The 18583-nt window shown below is 45.9% G+C and overlaps 1 protein-coding gene across 2 annotated transcripts; it reads left to right on the forward strand.

The window, feature by feature from the left end:
* On the forward strand, positions 1-16880 carry mtm1 (myotubularin 1). 2 transcript variants are annotated; one of them, XM_020649284.3, is made up of 16 exons: positions 1-96; positions 2919-3000; positions 3924-3996; positions 5888-5982; positions 6066-6176; positions 6581-6682; positions 7736-7819; positions 8762-8911; positions 9379-9564; positions 9670-9852; positions 10194-10349; positions 11157-11204; positions 11303-11395; positions 11532-11645; positions 11860-12036; positions 12187-16880. In XM_020649284.3, exons 2-16 carry the CDS (start codon positions 2944-2946, stop codon positions 12379-12381), a joined length of 1824 nt encoding a protein of 607 aa, XP_020504940.1. In that variant the 5' UTR covers positions 1-96; positions 2919-2943; the 3' UTR covers positions 12382-16880. The 2 variants fall into 2 exon arrangements, with proteins under 2 accessions (XP_020504940.1, XP_029136133.1); XM_029280300.2 differs by having other exon boundaries at positions 12190-16880.
* Positions 16881-18583: the final 1703 nt, after the last annotated feature.

Below are 18583 nucleotides of genomic sequence, written 5' to 3' on the forward strand. Positions count from 1 at the left end.
CGCCCTGACAGTCCGGCACGTGACGCGGAGTAAGTTCCTGCTGAGGCTTGAGGGAAACAGATCGACATTCAGCCACGGGAGAATCGCACTTTGCGGGTAAGTTCCGACATTTGGCCTCCGCGAGGCTTCCCGAGGTCACAGCAGGGGGTGTTCGGGGGGGTTTACCGGATATTTCGGTCCTCTTCGGGGTTTAACGAGCCCGTTTTTCGGCGGGAACGAGCTTTCGTAGCGTGTAGGCCTCCGCTGTTTCCTGGTGCGGCTCCACAGCTGCTGGAATGGAGGAGTTGGAAAAGTTCAGTTCAGGCTCCAGGAGCAGCTTTGTCCCGGGTCAGCTTTGTCCCGGGTCAGCCTGCTTCATCCTGCTCTGTGTGGACTGGTTCGGAGACGGACCCGGGTTAGATACCAGACTGCGTTGTGTGAAGTGGAAGAGGTTTAAAGACGGTATTTCTGTGTTTATGTTCACACCGAGGAGCTGCTGTCAACACACAGCTAAGTGCTACACCCTGAATGATCCTGTACCTGTGTAAACAGGTGTTCACCTGGCTATGATTGGGCTTTATCAACACCTCATATCCCGGTTTTATCACGTCATCTCTCAGGTACAGTCAGGTGTGTGCAGGTTGAGTAACTGGTAACAGAGCTGTGATTGGTTTAAAATAAATCTGTCTGAAATGTTAGAGTGTCACAGTACCTGGATCTTAATATTTGATGTGATTTTAATACAAATACAATTATATTGACACCTGTTGGTTACCATGGCAACAGAAACAGCAGTCCTAGACTCCTGACATTCGATCATTTATCGTTTATTTGCATTTTTTCATGGACTCCTCCCTCCTGTACCTCCTGGGTGATTTATTTATAAGTTAAAAAGTTTCCTCTGACACGCCTGTCACATGTAGCCTACCTATCTGAATACGAGAGAAAGTGAAAATATGCAGCAGGCTGTGACACACACACACACACACACACACACACACACACACACACACACACACACACACACACACACACACACACACACACACACACACACAGAGAGAAGTGAAAGTGAGGAAACTTTAGTTTGAAATCTCAGAAGTCATGAGATCCAGAGATTAAACTTCAATAAGTCTGACACGTTTATTTTCTTATTTGAGGACGGTTATAATCCTGATTGTTTAGGTTTTCTGACATCATCGAGCAGCCCTGTCTCACCGTCCTCATGGAGACGATTGGTGGACACGTCTTACAGTTCAGTCTGAACGTCTTCAAAGAGAGACTGAGCCAGATGAGAATGTTTAAAGTGATCAGGGCGCTGATGGCCTTGCGGTTGTGGTGCGTGCCCCATGTACGGAGGCTGTAGTCCTCTTCTCAACGGCCGTGGGTTCGAATCTGACCTCGGCCTTTGCTGTACATTGTCCCCCTTTCTCTCACAACTTTGAGCTGTGTTTTATTTTGAAAGGTCGTCTTGCGATTTGACAAGTCTGTAAATAATATATTCATCTCGTATTCAGTGTTGAGTTACCTGAGCTGTGCTGTCTCCCATATGCACACTGCACACCTGTCACTCACCTGACGGTCACTCACCTGTTGGCTCCTCCAGTCAGAGACGAGGGGTAGTTTGTTAATGTAACCAACGTAGAGCTGATGATGAACACGTCCTGAGATCATCGCGAGGAGCTTCATGTGTGAACTCAGATTGTAAATATTAATGACGCCTAAGTGAGGTCGCCCGTCACCTGCAGGGGGCGCTAGAGTCCCATCAATGGCGGTCTCCATGCTGGAAATGCGAACTCAAAATCAAAACTGATGAGTTATCAAAACATTCACCCCCGTACAGTCTGTGCCGATCAAGACATGAGATAATCAGACCTATTTGGTTTATTGACCAGGCTGTAAACATGTTAATCTCTGCTGTAAAAACAGGCTTTTAGGGCGCAGTCTCACTGGCCAGCCGTACCGTGCCCAAGCAGACCTTGGCTTTGGCACACAACGGAGAGGTGTGCTTCAGCACGGTACACTTCATGCACAAGCAAAAGCACGCGGGTACACAACCCTGACAGCCTTCATTATGGAGAAATCCAGAGTTTCATGGCTGTATCTGACTCATGACTCAATATAAGCCACAAAGTAGCTGTCATGTTGTCTGTGTTGTTCTCTGATGTGCGGGCGTCTGCACGGCTTAGCCGCGTGTCTATTTTATTTTTTTATTTTTTTATTGCTGTGTCTGAAAAAAATGGCCTAAAAATAGCCACAAAGTCAGTAAAGTAGCTGTCATGCTCTGTGTTTTTCTCTGATGTACAGACATCCGCCTGTTTGTAAACTGAGCATGCTTCATAATAACATAAAACGTGCATGTGTTGTATTACAACTTTATGTACAAGAGGTAATCGTGCTTGGGCACAGTTAGTCCTGGCCAGTATGACTGCGGGCCGTGCCGGCCGGCGTGGGAATGGCGCAGCGGGGGGGGCAATCGTGCTTGAGTACAGCACGGTACAGATGGCCAGTGTGACCGCGCCCTTAGAATGGGTGTGTATGTGACTTCCTGTGCTTCTGCAGCCAGCCTCTAGTGGACACTCGACAAACTGCAGGATTTTACACTTCAACGTCGACTTCATTTTTCGACAGGTTGCTGCTTGGTGTGAACGCAGGCGGCTTCACCCCAAGTGTCTCCTCCCCGCTTTCTGATTAAATGTCTGTTAAAGTCTGGGAGAGCTGATGTGAGGACACAGATGGAAACATCCTGAGTCAGAGTGAGGAGCTTTAGTGAGAGTGTTAACGTGTGTGACCTGCAGCGTTACACTCCTCAACGTGTGAACACTGAGAACACTCTGATACCTGCCGTGTTGTGCTGATAACAAATCTTTGGATTTAATCTGGAGTTGGATATTCACTGCTGATCCACCCTATTAACTCTCTCTCTCTCTCTCTCTCAGCCTGTGAAGCCCCCCTCCCTGAGCGATGGCCTCACCAGTCTCCGTCTATAACTCCAACGCCTTGGACACACGCATCTCCAGTGTAAGTTCACTCAGTGTGGAATATGCTACATCATATCTGTGCTGTTTTCAGAGTTCATCTGTTGATGCACCTGGAGATCAGACGTCAATATATATCTAACTCTGACCCCTAGTGTTTAAAATGGATACTGGGTCTAAATTCTAAACATTGTAGAGAGCTGTCTCCCCCCGCCCCCTCCTCTCTAGAGTCGATGCTCACGTAGGTTGCCATGTGGTGGACACTGAAGCTTCAGTGTTTATCCAGCTCTGCATCAGTCTGTAAACCTTTCTGTGTTCTAACCTCTCTCCATTTTTCAAAAGCATCTCTAATATTGATCCTAGTTTGAGCACGTTTCTGCTCGTGGAGCTTATTAGAAACATGCAGAGGCTTTTTAGGTCGGGTACAATCACTTCTATCTGAACCACTTCTCTTGCCCGCTTCCATCACTGCAACACCTGTTGACCTGATAACTGCTCTCATATCTGGCAAATTGAGGGGTGTCCAAAACGGCCGTGTGGGGGTGCCTTAAAACCGCCTTCTGAACAAATCCAGAGCATTCAGGATCAGAATCAACATAACATGTTTCCTTAATGTCTGATCATATAGTAAGGTCACTTTATCATTTCACTCACTACACATCTTACTGATTGAACTTTACCGTTCAGAATGTGACCCCATTATCTGACACTTTTAAAAAAAGAAGGAGAGGCCACAGCGGACACCTGGAGAACAGCGGAGACGGGAATAAATGGAATTAACCTGTAGAGGATGATGAAGAGCTTTAGTCTCCTCGCTCCTTTAACCCTCAGGGTCTCAGTGATGCTGTTTCACCTGACCTCTGACCTCCGCTTGCTCACACAAACCTGCTCCAAGTACAAACATGAAGCTGAGAGCCTTCACTGTCTCTTTAAATTAATCTGTGTGTGTGTTTGTGTGTGTTTCAGACGTCCAGAGAGTCTCTGAAGATGGAGCTGCTGTCGGACGTGTCTCTGCTTCCAGGAGAGGAGAGGATCATAGGTGAGTGTTGTGACTGTGAGGCGCATTTCTTTCTAAGCGTCTTTACATCAGAAGACGTCACATGATGAATCACCTGCAGTCACACTCACGAGGGCTGCACCCTCCCTGAGAATGAAGACGATTCTCTCAGACCATTCTCTTTCACTGAAGCCGTATCTCAGTATTAGCGTCACCTGGTGACCTCAGGTAGTTTGGTAGTTACCCCCTTTACGTCCGTGTTCAGTGCTGCGCTTTTACACGAGATAAGTTTTTATTTACTGACATTTCTGATCAGAGACGTTGAGGCGCTGCATGATGACCTCCCCGTCTCTGGGGGCAGCATCACACGTCACAGCGTACACCCTGCCGGGGTTTCATTAGAATTCATTAGAATCCCCGTCAGGAAGAAGACGACTGGTCCACTTCTACAAACAACCAATCAACAAGCGCTCTGAACTAAGAACATTAGTCTCTCTACGACGGCTGGTTTCTCTGATGGAGTTTAGAATCGGCCACCGTGTGGCGAGGTGAGCCGACTGAATTTAAAAAGCTGTCCACACCTTGGATTAGAACGACCAGCACAGCCTCCAACGCCACAAAGGACTGAGCTGCTGAGTGAGGTGTGGGAGATGATATCTGTAATTCGCCCTTGAAGTTTTACTTTACAAATTATAGACATGGACGATTCGCCGGTTTGAATGGCATCCAATCACTGAAGTGTATCCACCCCTAATCTCACCTGCTGCGCTGTCATTGGCTGGAGGAAACACACCAGCTCCGCCCAAAAACATCCAGAGTCAACCAGAACAGTAAATTCCTGTCAGAGGACACGGGCCGTATCCGAATTGCCAAGTACCTACTCAATCTTTCAGTATGCAGTACGTACTATCCATGCTGTTTACTGTTAGTACCTACTATTCAGTATGCACACACTGTAGGCAGATATTTGTTCCTACTTCTTCTGATTCATTCAGTATGGAAGTGACGTCATTTACGTTTCCCGAACCGGCCGCATCCACCCATTTGTTGTTGTTTTTTTGTTTATCTTTATTCAAGAAGAGTAATGCGCATATACAGTCAGGTAAACAAAAAACAATATCACAATGTAACTCAAGTAAAGATTACAGATTAAATAACTAAATAACATACAGTACATAAAGGACAGTACTAATGAAAGACAGTAATATACAGAATATAAAATAAACCAATAAAGACGCATTTAAATAGTGAAATTATTATTTAAATAGAGGGGGAAAGGTTTTATAATAATGCAGATATTTGTTATATTTTCTGTTGTTAATTTAAAGTAGTGATTTCAGTCGGGACTTTGACTCTAGATTAAAAATGTATTCAATTAATCCACGCTCGTTTGTTTTGATTTGGAGGACAATTTACGTTTAATTTCGCACAGCATTGTGGGTGATAAAATACAATTCATTTCCTGAAAGCATGCATTCGATCCATACTGCATGAAACCCGGAAGTTAGTATCCATACTGAAATGTTCAGTATACTGAGGTAGACCCAAAATATGCATATTGAATGACCACGAAAGTTCAGTATACTGAAACTCCATACTGAATAGTACGTACTGCCTACTGAACTGTGACAATTTGGAAAGGGCCAGGGTCTCTGCAGACACAGTCACCACCGTGGAGCAGCTTCTTCGTGTCTCTTTTAGTCTTAGAACCTCTCAGAGGAGAGGGCCGTTCACAGATGTACTCATGCTTGTATTTTTAGCCACACTCTCTGCACGCCTCTTCTTCCTCTTCTCTGCACGTGAGCTGCTCTCACAGAACTCTCCGTCAGCAAACACACGAAGCTGCTGAGAGGAGAGGAAGCAGCAGAGTTACAGTGATGATCTGTGTGTGTCAGAGCTGCTGATGTTTAACTGATGATCTGTGTGTGTGCAGATAAAGACGTCATGTACATGTGTCCTTACAACGCAGCAGTAAAAGGAAAAGTGTTGATCACCAACTTCAGACTCTACTTCAAGAGCTCGGACGCCGTGAGTGTTCGCCTCAGTAATAAATCATGTAATACGATCACACACCAGTAACATGTTCACATCATCACCACTGTTCTCTGCAGGACGTTGCCGTCATGTTGGACGTTCCTCTGGGCGCCATCAGCCGGGTGGAGAAGATGGGCGGGGCTTCAAGCAGAGGAGAGAACTCGTATGGCCTGGATATCACCTGCAAGGTGTGAGAGGAGGAGGAGGAGGAGGAGGAGTGTGTGTGTGTGTGTGTGTGTGTGTGTGTGTGTGTGTGTGTGTGTTTGTGTGTCTCTGTGTGTGTGTGTGTGTGTGTGTGTGTGTGTGTGTGTATCTGTGTGTTTGTGTGTGTGTCTCTGTGTGTGTGTGTGTTAGTGTTTGTGTGCCTCTGTGTGTGTGTGTGTGTGTGTGTGTGTGTGTTAGTGTTTGTGTGTCTCTGTGTGTGTGTGTGTGTGTTTGTGTGTCTCTCTGTGTGTGTCTCTGTGTGTGTGCGTGTTTGCGTGTGTGTGTGTGAGAGTGTTTCTCTGTGTGTGTGTGTCTCTGAGTGTGTGTGTGTGTGTGTGTTTGATTGTTGTAAAATCTTGTCTCTCCTGTTTCTCTCCCTTTTCTTCAGGACATGAGGAACTTGAGGTTTGCGTTGAAGCAGGAAGGTCACAGCAGGAGAGACCTATTTGACCTCCTCTTCAGACACGCCTTCCCCCTCTCACACGGCCTGGTAAGAAGACGCACACAGAGCTTCACTACACACATACACACACACGTTTATCCCCCCACATAACCAGACTCCTGATGTTTGACATGAGAGAGGTGTGGACCAATCACAGGGCTCGCAGTCTGCATCGTGTCGTCGTGTAGTTTCATTTTTAAGATGTGCATGTCAGGCGGTGTACGCAGGCTGCAGGTTGCTCTACTGCCACCTACTGAATAAAAACTATCGGAAGATTTAACGCCTAGCGACGAACCAAAGTTGTCACAAACTTTGATACCTGGTGTTTTAAATCAATTTAATCTGTTATGTAACGATCCGTAGCATCAAAACGTGTCTGTGTGGTCAGGCCGGCGTGACGAGACAGAGGAGAAAACGTTGCCAACATGTTTGTTCAGGAACAAGAACCTCTCCGGTATCGGGTGCTGAGGTCGCCGTGGTTTTCCCGATCATTCTTTTAATGTTTGAACTAGAAGCTACTCTTAAGTCGTGTTACCATGACGACCCTACAACATGTCTCAGATGATTGAAACAGAACGCCGCTCTGCCTGTACTGATTGTAATTAAAGCAGGAATCCATATTTGTATTCTGCTTCTGGCTGAGTTAGAGTTTGAATCAGTATTTAGTGCAGGATGTTAAAACATGAGAGCTGCAGCCTCCTCACACTGTGACACACAGCTCAGCGCCCACGCTGCAGCTCCATCTGCACGCCGTGTGAGACCAAACATTTCTGAGAAAACCTTCATTCTCATCTCCACTTATGCTCCCGTTTGTCCGCGTTACTGCTGCCGTCTCAGAGGAACACAAAGAGTCGACAAGAGTTTAATTAGTTGTCACAGATCTTTAAAATCAGCTGCAGGAAACATTTGACTGGAAACTGAGAGGCAGCGAGCGCCAGTGTCAGGGACGATACGAACAACAGATCAGAGTTTGTCCATCAGGAGACTTCTTCTACGCAATAAATGTTTCTGTGAGACGTCAAAACCTCACCATGCTTCTCTTCACGCCCTATCTTTCTCTCTCTCTCTCTCTCTCCATCCCTCTCTCTCTCGTCCATCCAGCCTCTGTTTGCGTACGTGACTCAGGAGAAGTACGAGGAGAACGGCTGGAGCGTCTACAAACCCATCGAGGAGTTCAGACGGCAGGTGAGGATCAGCAGCAGTAATATCATAATAAGGATTAAACTGTGAGCTGGTGCGTCATTGTTTAGAGTAGGTGTGTGAATAAAACATGGAGGCAGAGAGTGGGAAGAGGTCAGAGAGGACCAACCTGCTCCCTGAATAATCCTCTTCAAAGGATCCTGAAATAAAATAACCCCCCGAAACGTTCCTCTTCAACTGAAGCCCGACTGATTCATCGACCAGCCAATAATATCAGCCGATATCATCTCATCCAGTGACTATAAGTATCAGCTAATTTAATCTGAGCTATGCACTGATATTACAGATTTATTCACCAGTCAGATATCATTTCATTTGAGCTTCATTGTATTACACTAGCAGTTCTCTGTCACCAGCAGAGGGCGCTATATGGATTACAAGGAGCATCATCACTCTGCAGAGAGTCGAGCGGTGATGCTCGTACATGGTCAGTTACTTTCCAGCTGAGTGACCATCTTCTCTTCATTATATATCTTGACCACGAGTGTTTGATAACTGAGGGATCAACAGATTGAAGATGGGTAGACGAAAGATATCGGCAGATATATCGGTATCTGATTGTTTTGTCTCTCTTTATATCAGTATTTTTATCGACCTAAAAAAGACGTATTGATCGGGCCCTAGTTTCAACCAGTACAAAGCAGAACAGTAAAATCCAGTCAGAGGACAGAGTCTCTGCAGACACAGTCACCACCACACATGTACGGAGGCCCAGAAGGGACGATGGAGCAGCTTTACTTTAGGAGAAGTCTGTATTTTATTTTGAAGGACAAAGAAACAGACTCTATCTTTGAACTTGAAAACACTGCATAAACCCTGAATAAGTAAACAAATCAACGTAAACACTGGCAGAGCCTCGTAGTTCCACTGGTGTACACGTTAACAAAGCCGGACTTTTCTCTGACTGAGCCTCTCTTTGTGTTTCAGGGCTTACCCAACAATAAGTGGCGTATAACGTTCATCAATAAGAACTACGAGCTGTGTGACACCTATCCCACCGTGCTCGCTGTTCCCTTTAAGAGTAAAGAAGAAGACCTGAGGAGAGTCGCCGCCTTCAGGTCCAGAGCACGCATACCGGTAAGAGAAAACTGAACCAGGATCAGTTTGAGTCAAGATTATTTTAGATTCCCTTCATTAACATGGAAAGATAATGACTGTCTGCAACGGGTAAACAGACTGTAACGTCTGCAGCGGGTAAACAGACTGTAACGTCTGAAACAGGTAAACAGACTGTAACGTCTGCAGCGGGTAAACAGACTGTAACGTCTGCAGCAGGTAAACAGACTGTAAGGTCTGCAGCAGGTAAACAGACTGTAATGTCTGCAGCAGGTAAACAGACTGTAATGTCTGCAGCAGGTAAACAGGCGGTAAACAGACTGTAATGTCTGCAGCAGGTAAACAGGCGGTAAACAGACTGTAACGTCTGCAGCGGGTAAACAGACTGAAACGTCAACAAAAGATGCTATTCAAAGTTTCCCGACATTAACGGTGACTCTCTCTCTCTCTCTGTGTGTGTGTGCGTGTGTGTGTCCGTGTGTCCTCAGGTTCTGTCGTGGATCCACAGGGAGAACCAGGCGGTGATCGTGCGCTGCAGTCAGCCTCTGGTCGGGATGTCGGGTAAAAGGAACAAAGACGATGAGCGTTACCTCGACCTGATCAGAGAGGCCAATGACACCACCAAGCTCACCATCTACGACGCCCGGCCCAACGTCAACGCCGTGGCCAATAAAGTGAGGTTTTATGTCTAAGCCACACCTGTCATCCATTTTTATACTGAATGTTTCCACTACTCATGATGTACATCAGAAGCTGATCCTCTTCATCTCCCCCTGCAGGCGACCGGAGGAGGCTACGAGGGCGACGAGTATCAGAACGCAGAGCTGATCTTCCTGGACATCCAGAACATCCACGTGATGAGAGAGTCCCTGAAGAAACTCAAAGATATCGTCTACCCCAACGTGGAGGAGTCCCACTGGCTGTCCAGTTTAGAGTCCACACACTGGCTCGAACACATCAAGGTACGGCCGTCCACATTTTTGATACCACATGTTTTTCAAACGATACAATCTCTGTTATTGTAAAGCTTTAAAAACACACAGAGCACTGTCTAAGTTGCACAAATAAGTTTTGCCCTCTTTCACAAAATGTTACGGTCATGCAATGGTTAAGTAATGCTGAGAGTGCCCTCTGCTGGATCACACTCCAAACTACTTCAGACGCCTTGATGCGCTGATAGACTGAATGTTTTTAAGCTGAATGGCTCATTACAGTTTGAATGTGAACTTTCTCCCTCAGGTTCAAAAGAATGTTTGACTGTATGAATGAACAGCTTAATAAAGAGTCTCATCGGTTTCTGCAGCTGGTCCTGTCAGGAGCCATCCAGGTGGCCGATAAGGTGTCAAGTGGAAACTCGGTGGTGGTTCACTGCAGCGACGGCTGGGACAGGACGGCTCAGCTCACCTCTCTGAGCATGCTCATGTTGGACAGTCACTACCGCACGCTGCGAGGGTTTCAGGTCAGTTTCTGTACAGCACGGTGAGCTTTCACCTGGGGAGAATCTGACAGAGTCTCAGGAGTATTTTCTACTGATCATGATGATTTGCACAGCTGATGTTTATTAGTATCACTCCTGACCTATATCGTTAGAAAGCTTCTGATCGTGTAAACAATCTCAAGATCCAACCACCACAGCAGCCACAATCTACACATCTGTCAGACCACCACAGCAGCTACAATCTACACATCTGTCAGACCAACACAGCTACTATCTATACATCTGTCAGACCACCACAGCAGCTACAATCTACACATCTGTCAGACCAACACAGAAGCTACAATCTACACATCTGTCAGACCAACACAGAAGCTACAATCTACACATCTGTCAGACCAACACAGAAGCTACAATCTACACATCTGTCAGACCACCAAAGCAGCCAGCAGCCACAATCTACACATCTGTCAGACCAACACAGCAGCTACAATCTACACATCTGTCAGACCAACACAGAAGCTACAATCTACACATCTGTCAGACCACCACAGCAGCTACAATCTACACATCTGTCAGACCAACACAGAAGCTACAATCTACACATCTGTCAGACCACCACAGCAGCTACAATCTACACATCTGTCAGACCAACACAGAAGCTACAATCTACACATCTGTCAGACCACCAAAGCAGCCAGCAGCCACAATCTACACATCTGTCAGACCACCAAAGCAGCCAGCAGCCACAATCTACACATCTGTCAGACCACCACAGTACTGTACTGTCTGTTGACCTACTGAACCCTTCCAATGTTTGTGTTGTTTCAGGTTCTGATTGAGAAAGAGTGGATCAGCTTTGGACACAAGTTCGCATCAGTAAGAAACTTTTAAATCCTTTGTCTTCAGGATGATCAAAGTTTAGTCTCACTTCATTATTAATCTGTGTGTGTGTGTGTGTGTCTCTGTGTGAGCAGAGGATAGGACACGGAGATAAGAACCATGCTGATCAGGACAGATCTCCCATCTTTGTTCAGTTCATCGACTGTGTGTGGCAGATGACCAAACAGGTACGATCACGACCCTTACTAATGATGGTGATCTTTACTCTCTGGTGTTTGATTTAGCCTCATAAATATATACACACATATACATTACTGATTTATGACTCCTCTCCTCTCCTCCTTGTCTCCCCTCTCCTCTTAGTTTCCCACAGCCTTTGAGTTCAATGAGCGCCTCCTGCTGACCATCCTGGATCACCTGTACAGCTGTCGCTTTGGGACGTTTCTCTACAACTGTGAGAGCGCACGAGACCAGCACGTAAGACACACCCGAATCCTGACGAACTACACCTCAACCACACACTTACCTCAACTGAACTATAAATGATCTACATCCAGGTCACACCTCAATCACATATTAAATACTTTTGTTTCCCTCTGCCTGTCCCTGGGGGTCAGTGAAGGTATCATCATCGACCTCTTTGTCTTGGTGTCAGTGAACGCCTCACGGCCTCTCCTTTCTGTGTCTGCAGGAGCTGCGGTTGAAGACTGTGTCTCTCTGGTCTCTGGTCAACAGTAAGATGGAGAATTATTTAAACCCATTCTACACCCCTGAGTCCGGCAGAGTCCTGTACCCGGTGGCCAGCATGCGCCACCTAGAGCTGTGGGTGACTTATTACATCCGCTGGAACCCCCGTATGCGACAGCAGGTAACAAGGAACATGCAGTACAACCGACAGTATGAGGAGCGCTCCCCTCAAGCTCCTCCCACATGTCCAAATATGGTCACTTCCTTCCCAAGTTATCATAATTTACTAAGTTAACATCATGCACGTGTGTCCTGTTTGTGTGTATTGCAGCAGCAGAGTCCCGTGGAGCAGCGCTACAAGGAGCTGTTGGCACTCAGAGACGAGTACTTGAAGAAGCTGGAGGAGTTGCAGCTCTCTGACTCGTCCCCCTCTCCACGCCATGCCAACAGCCCCGGCCCCAACACCTCCCCCTCTCCTTCCTCCCCTCCTTCACAGCAGTACACACACCTACACACTCCCCTCTGAGGGCTGCACACACACACACACACACACACACACACACACACACACACACACACACACACACACACAGTCTCTTGCACTTATGTCCTGTTCTGGTTTGTGTGTCACAGGGAGCTAACCATGCTAATGTGCAGTGCTAACTCAGAATGCTAATAAGATTTAGATTTGATCGTGAGGTTTTAACGACACAGAGGTGAGGATGGTGATAATGATGGTGATGATGATGATGATGTTGATGATGATGATGGTGATTTATGCAATATGTCACAGTACAGCCTTTAACACACTTTTTTACACACACTCGAACAAAGAAGCCTTAAACACGAACAGTTGCTTTATGTCCAAGGGCTTCAACACACACACACACACACACACACACACACACACACAGACACATACACACAAACACACATGGGACACACAGGACACCTTGCAGGGATCGCTCTAAATGATCAACCTCCATTCTTCATTCTTCTGCATCGGAGAGCTGCGTACAAAGTTACCGATGTCGTTGCCAGACGTTCGATTATTATCGGGAAACTTGAATCGAGTCCGATAGTCAGCACAAGTTTGATTATTTTAAGCTCAAGTGAGTTCACGTGAAACTGTTTCCTGAAAGTCTCTCAGCGTTGAGAGTCTGCTCATGTTTAATCAGATAACAACCAAACTCCATTCAAAAAAAGAGCATGATATCCTGTCTCCATTGGAGGGACGGGTGGAGTCAGAAATTTGAGAGGAGTGACGAGCAGCGAAGGGCTTAAGTATCTATGTTTTTCTGAAGAAACTTGAAGGAAGAATATTCTCAGGTTCCGACAGACATTGAGAAAAACAAAGATCCTGAAGTCCAGATGTATGTAAGGCATGTGGTTTAAATCCACTCAGGTGTTTCTTACCTGCAGTCTGAGCTCACACGAGGCTTCTTTAAAGAGATCAACCTGAACGTTTCTCCTGCACGTGTCCTGATACATGCTCACCTGTGTCCTGTGTGTCACCAACATGTCTTCAGACCTGTTGCTACCTGCTGCACTGCTGCTGAGTGTCGTTGCCCCATGAAGAGTAGGTCCATGTAGAGATCGATCAGGTGAGAGCTGAGTCTGTCTGGAATGTGGCGGCGGAGGCGGTGTCTGTGAGACTTGTGTCAGTTCCTCTGACAGACTCAAACAGTTCTCATGAGGTTACAATAATCAGTGATTAATATGAACAAAGCTTAGATAGAATTAGAACTTTATCTTCAGGTGCTGAAGCGCGTGTAAGGGAATGAAGTGGTGCTGGCCTCTGATCCTGAACACAGTCAGTCAATGATGGCCTTACAGACCGGGACAGGGTTCTCCATCCCTCTCACATACCCTCTGTTCCCTCTTCGGCAGATAATCTGTCCTCCATCCCAGGATGCTCACAGGTGATCTGAAGCACGGTGCCTTTCGGACAGCTCTTGGTTTAGTGTGCAACAGTTTATTTGACTTTTCCACCTGAACTCTAAAAGTTTGCAACTGGCTCCAGTTACCGGCTTTGTGAAGGGAACGTGATTCCAACCGCTTCTTCGGTTGTCTGAGGTCTCTTGATTCTGTAACAATCACAAGAGAACTCACAGGAAACATATTTTCAACACTTTAAACTGGTTTACTGACATTTGGAAATCTTTAGATACATTTATCCTCCCGATAATAAGTCGTACTGGAGCATCAGCTGACCTCCCCACAGGGGTCGTCACCATACCAGAATTTTAAACTTCAATATGTTTCTTGTAGAAATCAAAATATTTTAATACCTGGTTGATACCACAGCCACAAAGAACAAGTACTACACACACAATATTCGGTCTTTTATTGTTTTTAATGATCAAATATTGCAGGAAATATTTAAACTTTCTCAATTGGCAACATGCAGGTCGGGATTTTGGTAGGGGGCTTATAAATAAAGCTGATTGGTGTCCCTGTAGAGTTCCCCTAAAACCGGCTTGTCCACAGAAGTCCCCGTAAAGTTCCCCGTAAAACCAGCCAGTCCATAGAAGTCTTCGTAAAATTCCCCTAAAACCAGCCTGTCCACGGAAGTCTTCGTAACGTTCCCCTAAAACCAGGCAGTCGGTCCTCAGGAGGCGCTTTAATCCAGCCTGGGTCACTTCATTAACAGAGTACTGTAAGAGATACCTGCACCATGTTGGCCACCTGGCAGACCATCACTAGAGAATGTAAGAAGAATACACAAATGGATAGCTCCCCCCCCATCTGTGTGGAACTTCAAACTTAAACAGGGTCGATAAACCTAGAAGTCTCCAAAGAACAAGAACACCATGAAATTATTACCATCATGTGAAGCTTTTCAATCTGCACCCAAAAAAATCTAAATCATCCCTTTCTTATTTCACTCTTTCTTTCAAAGAAGTGACGAGCACTTCAAAGGTGTGTTGCTTTGTAGAGCTGCAGAGTGTGAGGACTTGCTGAACTTGCTTTGGCACTCCGTGTAAACGTGTCAAAGCATGGCAGCAAATCTTGGTCCTGACTCTGGGTTGAGTGGATCAAAGTCTGGATCTTTGGTTCCCTTCATGCTGAGGCCCTGACCTTGATAAGGCATTGTCAGCCCAGGCCTTAAAGGGGGTTGCTGATTGAATGGGACCACCTAGAAGTTCTTTGGGAGGGAACTAACTTCTGGAATCCTTGATACCCAAAGTATCTCCTCCCAGTTTGCGCCTCTACAGATTCCTTGACTTCCTACAAAAGCATCCTCTCAGAGTGAAGCTCGGACTTTTCAGTGTGTTCACCGCGCTGTGTTTTCAGGAAGTTGGAGGCAGTTTGTGCAGGTGTTGTGCGAGCAGTGTGTCTGTTTCCATTTGAACGAGGTGCAATAAGTCATTCTTCACAGTGTGTCAGGTCTTGTCCAGATTTGTGCCTTGATTCTTGTTAGAATCACCTCCACCTCTGCAGATAGAGACTTTCTCCGCCTTGGTCTAAGTCATGTTTGAGGTCGACTGCTCGCTGGTTCACAGTCCCAAAGAAAGACTCCGGCTAAAGGTCGTAACATTTAGTGTGTGGCGGATGTTCGCCTAAGACCTACGTTGAGAAGACCCGGGGTCAGCTGCAGACTAATGCATGAAAATACTCCAAAGTACTCTTCTGAGATCACCTGGCTGGCAGCCTTTTAGAGCACTTTGAACGATCTGAGTTTTTCCAGCCGACAGTCTTTGATACGGACTCTTGTGGAAGTAAAAACGTCGGCACACGGCGGAGAGTGCGCAAAATAATTGTTCACGTAGAAAACTGAATGTCCCTCAGCTGCTTCAATCCTTCCGTTCTCTATTTGTCATCGATTTATTTTCTCTTTATACATGATTGGTTTGGACTCAGATGACCGACTGTCACGGAGAGGGAAAACGTCCAGAGTGATTTCAGTTGAAGGATTTTAAAGGTGTCAGGGACTTGTTTTAACGCGTTCACCTCTCTGGGAAATGGCTAAACGTTGGTGAGCAATGGTAGCCAACGTACTCCTGGTGTGCAAGAGTTTGTATAAATAACCCAACATCAGGGGTCTAGGACTTCTACTCGTATTGCTGTTGTACCAAACAGGTTTCAATGTAATTACATTTTTACTAGCATCACATCAAACTCTAAAATTCTGGTATCCTGGCAATCCTAAACCGTAAGGGGCGCCAAAGTCGATGAACACGAGGTGTCTTTTATACAAGTGTTATTCCAAGGATCGGCCGGCAGCTGTCCCTGAGTCTTTGTTGGAAAAAGAAAGAAGTGAACTTTTGGTATTTAGACGTTCTACTCGACGATTTAACTCAAACTTGACTCGAGCCTGGGTGTCACAGAGCGAGCAGGTGGAGGTGATCTAACGGGTTCTACCAAACGGATTCTGCGTCGACGTAAGAAGTTTGATCTGGTTTAAGGAGGTTTTTTGATGAAAGGACAGCGACAAAAAGAAGCGACCGCCACACGAGAAGCGTGCGTCTGTCGGATGTTTTTAGGGAATAAAAGAGATAAATCTATTTTTTTTATTTTATACTCTGTACAAGAACCATGATGTAATTACCTCAATTAAAACCTATTTTACTGCCTAAAGTTCTATTGTTGTAAAATACAATTATTTTCTGTAGTGTACAATCTTCCAGTTTTATAAAAAGGAACGTGTGACGTCTTGCAGAAATGGTCGGTTTACGTTAGTATTCGTGTGTTTCCTTTGATTTGGGATGAAAAGACGGACACTCGTCTGGAGGATGTTTGTGGATCAGACGAGATGATGTGAGAAGTTTCTCCGTCTTTGTTTCACTTTGACTCTTTCTTTCATGTCGGGCGAGGGGTGGGGTTGTTTGAGGGCTTTAGTGTCATAATTTAGCCTGCTTTTATAGATACACATGAAATGTGTTTGGGGATCTTTTGGCATTAACAAGGGAAGAAGAACAGAGAAAACATTTCAGACATATTTCTTTGAATCCTGTTTTATCCTCTCCAGTCTGTTGGATGGCTCCTGATGTGTAAATATTACTGATTAAATTAATTTAAGGATTTCTGGCTCTGTGCTTTCTTCATTTCTTCAACATGTTGTGGAGCTCCTGTCTTTCTGTATCAGCATGTTATCCTCATCTTTATTTACAGGGCGGGATTATTGCCATTTGAACCGTTTAGGTCCAACAGAGGCGCTGCTTGTCAACAGGCAGGGCAGGTGACTGTTTGGGTCCAAGACCAGTAGGGGTCCCCTGAGGGCTAACAAACTTTAAACCATAGCAGTGACTCAAAATGTAGCTAAGTGTTGCAGCATTATGGTGTGAAACCAAAGTTTGGCAATGAAGTCATCAAAGAAAAAGGAAGAGCGGGATTATCCGTCCATAAAGAGTTGTTAAAGGAGCTCTATGTGACTTAATACCACGTTATAGTGACACTGCAGGCTGTTAAGCGTACTGTACCAGTAACATATTGCTCGCTCTCGCTGATACTTGGCAGCATAATGTTTACAGAGGAGGTAAGTGGACATACACATGTGAAAGTCTGTGAAGGAGTCTGTGTTGTGCTAGAGGCCGGTCGTTTATTTGTACTAACAGATTCCATATTAGATTCACTCTCCATCCTACGACAGTCAGGCACTTCTGTTGAGCTCTGTAAGCGGAGTGAGGAGGACGTCGAGAACACACATGAAAAGTCACTTCCTGGAGTTTTCGCAGAAAATTCGACCCAAGTACAAATTGTATACAGGCAACACAGATAGACAGTGAACATCTACTTTTTCAAATCGGTTAACCGTTCACTTATTAATGGGCGATAAACACAATTTATAAATGTTAAAAGTTACATATAGGACCTTTAAAGTCATCAATCTCATTGGATTTGTGTAAATATTTTCTGCAAAACGTCCAACTTCCAGGAAGTCTGGATTCAGAAGAATAAAGATTTTTATTAAACACGTTTTGGTGTTTTTAAACTCCTTTATATTCATCACATCTCCTCACAGACACACGTGGAGGAGAAACTGAAACTGACAGTTGATGTATCAGAGACTGATGTGACCTGGACCAGCTGAGCATGGCACATCAGGAGCATCAGAGGGGTCCATCCCACATGCTCTCCTGCTTCCTCCTGTCCACTCCTCATCCTCCATCCTCTTCTCCTTCCTCCTCACCTCGTCTCATCCTCTCCTTCCTCCATCCTCTTCTAATCCTCTCCTTCCCCCTTTCCCCATCCTCTCCTTCCTCCTCTCCTCATCCTCCATCCTTTCCTTCCTGTTCTCCTCTTCTCATCCTCTTCTCATCCTCTCCTCATCCTCTCCTTCCTCCTCTCCTCATCCTCCATCCTCTCCTTCCTGTTCTCCTCTTCTCATCCTCTCCTTCCTCCTCTCCTCATCCTCCATCCTCTCCTTCCTGTTCTCCTCTTCTCATCCTCTTCTCATCCTCTCCTCATCCTCTCCTTCCTCCTCTCCTCATCCTCCATCCTTTCCTCCTCCTCTCCTTATCATCCATCCTTTCCTCCTCCTCCCCTCCTCCTCTCCTCTTCTCATCCTCCATCCTCTCCTCTTCTCATCCTCCATCCTCTCCTCATCCTCTCCTTCCTCCTCTCCTCTTCTCATCCTCCATCCTTTCCTCCTCCTCTCCTCTCCTCATCCTCTCCTTCCTCCTCTCCTCTTATCATCCTCCGCCTCCTCCTCCTCTCCTCTTAACATCCTCTCCTCTTCTCTTCCTCCATCCTTTCCTCCTCTCCTCCTCCATCCTTTCCTCCTC

Source organism: Labrus bergylta, chromosome 22, assembly GCF_963930695.1.
Source record: "Labrus bergylta chromosome 22, fLabBer1.1, whole genome shotgun sequence".
NCBI classification, from domain to species: Eukaryota; Metazoa; Chordata; class Actinopteri; order Labriformes; family Labridae; genus Labrus; species Labrus bergylta.